The 4,302-nt window shown below is 40.5% G+C and overlaps 1 protein-coding gene across 1 annotated transcript; it reads right to left on the reverse strand.

The window, feature by feature from the left end:
• Positions 1–514: 514 nt before the first annotated feature.
• LOC149771063 (heat shock protein 70 B2-like) lies at positions 515–3,166 on the reverse strand. The gene has a single exon (XM_089948873.1). The coding sequence runs from the start codon at positions 2,958–2,960 to the stop codon at positions 1,044–1,046; it is 1,917 nt and encodes a 638-aa protein (XP_089804999.1). The 5' UTR covers positions 2,961–3,166; the 3' UTR covers positions 515–1,043.
• Positions 3,167–4,302: the final 1,136 nt, after the last annotated feature.

Genomic DNA, 4,302 nt, shown 5'->3' on the forward strand with positions numbered 1-4,302 from the left:
CATTACATTTTGGTACTTCCCATATATATATATATATATATATATATATATATATATATATATATATATATATATATATATATATATATATATATATATATATATATATATATATATATATATATATATATAACCGTGTGTCCAAACTTGACTCACTCTGTACTCAACCGCTCTCTCCACCCCTCACCGCTTCGTCGTGTGTTGGCCACTTCCTTGTCTTTGGAGGTAATCAATGAAAAACGAGTGTGCTTTTGTGTTGACATGAGAGAGAGAAAGAGAGAAAGAGAGAGGGAGATGTATACTTTAACAATTGTAGTCATATCGCTACGATGCCTGCAGTGTGGGAGTTTATAGTGATATCTAGCACTGGGGCATGATGCCACAGACGAGTGGCATCAGAGAGAGATAGAGAGATTTCAGAAATGTCGGCTGCATGTGGTGATGTGTGCATATTTAAGTGTGATTATATGCCGAAATAGGAAAAAAGTTAAACCTCCAGTCGAAAATAGCAAAGAAAAATTTAAAAGCTTTTATTAAACATTAGGCGAACATTAACACAGAATGTGTCTAACATGAATGTATAAGTATGTGGTGCCAACTAAAAGTAGTTGGGGAAAATCTAAAAATAATACACTATACAAAACGTTCGAGTAAATGAAACACGAGGTACAACAAGTAAAAATATAAAACGTAAAGATCTTAACATTCGTTAAAATATATAAAATATAACAGTAATGCACATAAAATCATGAAATTATATGCACGAATGTATAGGACATGTTACTTTAATTATACTGGCCAATGACATAATGGTAACTGGCCGCTTGCAATGACCACAGAGATTAATTGTAAACTTGTACACCACAATACCTGAGAATTCGATATTTGATAACGAATCAGTTCTATATATATAAAAAAACAGAAGTCTGTACTTCCATTTTGTTTTACGTCCAGTACAATCATATTAAATATAAAATACTTTGGCAATTTTTTCAAACTTTATCACAGTCATAACTCGTTAGATTTAGACCTTTCATCTTAGTTTAATCCATCTCCTCAACTGTGGGTCCCTGCCTGCCCTGAGATCCCTGTTGGCTAGTATGGGGGCCATATTGGGGTTGACTGCCATGTAATTTTACCATGATTGGGGAACACGTCTTCTGAACATCTTGTAACTTTTGATCAAACTCCTCTTTTTCTGCCAGAGAATTGTTGTCTAACCATTTGAGTGCCTGGTCACAAGTATCCGACACTTTCTTTTTGTCGTCTACTGATAATCTGTCTCCAGTGTCTGATACCGCCTGTTTCACGCTGAAAATGTAGTTTTCCAGAGCATTTCTAGCTGACACGCGTTCTCTCTGTTTATCGTCTTCCGCTTTGTATTTGTCGGCGTCGGCCACCATTCTGTCAATATCCTCTTTACTAAGCCGACCTCTGTCATTTGTGATTGTAATTTTGTTGGATTTGCCACTGCTCTTATCTACGGCGGAAACGTTAAGGATTCCGTTAGCGTCGATGTCAAACGTTACTTCAATCTGGGGCACACCACGGGGTGCTGGTGGAATTCCAGTCAATTCAAAACGACCGAGCAAGTTATTGTCCCTTGTCATGGCCCTCTCCCCCTCGAATACTTGAATGGATACAGCCGGTTGGTTGTCGGAGTAAGTTGTGAAGACCTGCGATGTTTTGGTTGGGATTCTTGTGTTGCGCTCGATGAGCTTTGTCATTACGCCACCAGCCGTTTCGATACCAAGCGAAAGCGGAGCGACGTCCACTAGAAGCAAGTCTTTGATGGACTCGTTCTGAACACCAGTCAGGACAGCAGCTTGAACTGCAGCACCGTAAGCTACAGCCTCGTCAGGATTAATGGACTTATTCAGCTCCTTGCCGTTCATAAACTCTTGCAACAGTTTCTGCACTTTAGGAATACGGGTGGAACCACCAACAAGCACAACCTCATGGATCATAGATTTGTCCATCTTAGCGTCCCTCAAAGCTTTCTCTACGGGTTCAAGTGTACTTCGGAACAGGTCAATGCACAGCTCCTCAAATCTAGCCCTTGTAATTTTGCTGTAGAAGTCGATGCCATCGTGCAAAGAGTCAATCTCTACACTGGCCTCGGTACTGCTGGACAGAGTCCTCTTTGCACGTTCACATGCTGTGCGTAGACGCCGTAGGGCACGCGCATTCTTGGAGATGTCCTTTTTATGTTTTCTCTTGAATTCCTCTGCAAAGAAGTTAACCATTCTGTTATCAAAGTCCTCACCACCTAGATGGGTGTCTCCAGCTGTGGACCTTACCTCAAACAGGGAGCCCTCGTCAATTGTCAGAATAGATACGTCGAATGTTCCACCCCCTAAGTCAAACACAAGCACATTCATCTCTCCCTTAAGGTTCTTGTCAAGTCCATATGCCAGGGCGGCGGCTGTGGGCTCGTTGATGATTCTCAGGACATTCAAACCGGCGATAACTCCAGCGTCATTAGTGGCCCGTCTCTGTGCGTCATTGAAATAGGCTGGCACTGTAATTACAGCATCCTTGACCTTCTTACCAAGATAAGCTTCTGCCGTCTCCTTCATTTTCGTCAAAACCATAGAGCTGATCTCTTCAGGAGCAAGAACTTTGGTCTCTCCCTTGTATTCCACCTGTATCTTTGGCTTGGATTCCACATTAACAACTTTGAATGGCCAATGTTTAATATCATTTTGAACGCTCGGGTCGTCAAATCGTCGACCGATAAGTCGCTTTGCATCGAATACGGTGTTCTCAGGGTTGAGAGCCGCCTGATTTTTAGCAGCATCGCCGATCATTCTCTCCGTGTCTGTAAAAGCGACATAACTCGGTGTCGTTCTGTTTCCCTGGTCATTTGCAATAATCTCTACTTTTCCATTCTGAAAAACTCCGACACAAGAATAAGTTGTGCCCAAGTCAATACCGATAGCTGGTGCTTTTCCAGTCATTATTTCAGTCTTTTACTATTATGCGTGAAGTGCAAAGGTATCTACCCTATTTATATTCGCACTGAAATTCGCTTAGGAAGATTGTCACTTCTCTGACTCGTAACCCTTTTCTTTGTGCTCACTTTTGAATCTTGTATGCATAGTCGAGTGGAGAGTCGGCCCGTTTATATATTACAAACTAATTAAATTCGCGAATCTTCTATAACTTTCTTGAGGCGCGTGGAGTATATATATGCCGATACACATGTGGATTTGTTTATAACAAACTGCGTCTAAAAATAGACATACATCAATGAAATGGCCTACCTTCTCTAGACGTCTGAGCCAATCGCGAAAGCTGTAGAACATTCTGTATGTTCACCATGTACAATAGGTAGTATAGAGAACCCGTTGATAATAAGGACGAAAGGCTTTTGCCAAATAGTTTTTCTAGGATGTGACTATGTAAGTTTAAGTAATACGGTTGTACATGGTGATAAAGGTCACTCGTTCATAAATTTGCAAGTTTGACCATTGGCTAAGGAATCAGATGAATCAATGCCTACGTTTTTTTAGGGGGTGAGGAGATGGGGAGCTTATCTACCAGTTTTAAACAAACAGTTAAAACTATCTTTGCTATACAGAAAATATCGTACGAAATTTAAAGTATATAAACAACTGAAATCGAGGATGTTAGCTAATGCATAAAGAAACCACTACAGTGAAATTTCCACTGACACAAGGACGAAATATGTTCACTTAGTGGTGGGGGGGATGCATATTGTTTGGGGTTTTTTTTGGGTTTTTTTTGGGGGGGGATAGGTGTTTTGTGTGGGTTTTTTTTCTTCTTCAAAATTACTACTTCATGTCAATTTTATGCCGCAAAGAAACAACCATATTCTGTATTACAACGCAGAGAAAGACTAGACCCATATCACATATTGATCTAAATTCTGATATGTATATTTTTTAGAGCTAACTTCCTCCACCCACCCATTCCATTCACTTTCTCTGTCTCTCTGGACATGAAGTTCAACCTTTCATGTAGCCGTCTTACATGGTCTTCTTACGTAGAGAGAGAGAGAGAGAGGGGGGGGGGAGAGAGAGAGAGAGAGGGACCATTAGTAGTTGCACGTAGCATTATTTAGTCTATCTAGTAAGGGAGCGAAAGAGAGAGGAGACGTGGATATCATCAGTCTAATGCATCAAGAAACCGCTACACTGAAATTTCCAATGACACAAAGACGAAATATGTTCACATAGTGAGTGGGGGAGCGTGTTGTTTTTATTTGCAATTTTTTTTTAGGGGTGGGGGTGGGAATATGTGTTTTGTGTGGGTTGTTTGTTTCTTCTGCTTTTTTTC

This window comes from Sinohyriopsis cumingii, unplaced genomic scaffold, assembly GCF_028554795.1.
Source record: "Sinohyriopsis cumingii isolate HCF-2022 unplaced genomic scaffold, ASM2855479v2 utg002132l, whole genome shotgun sequence".
NCBI classification, from domain to species: domain Eukaryota; kingdom Metazoa; phylum Mollusca; class Bivalvia; order Unionida; family Unionidae; genus Sinohyriopsis; species Sinohyriopsis cumingii.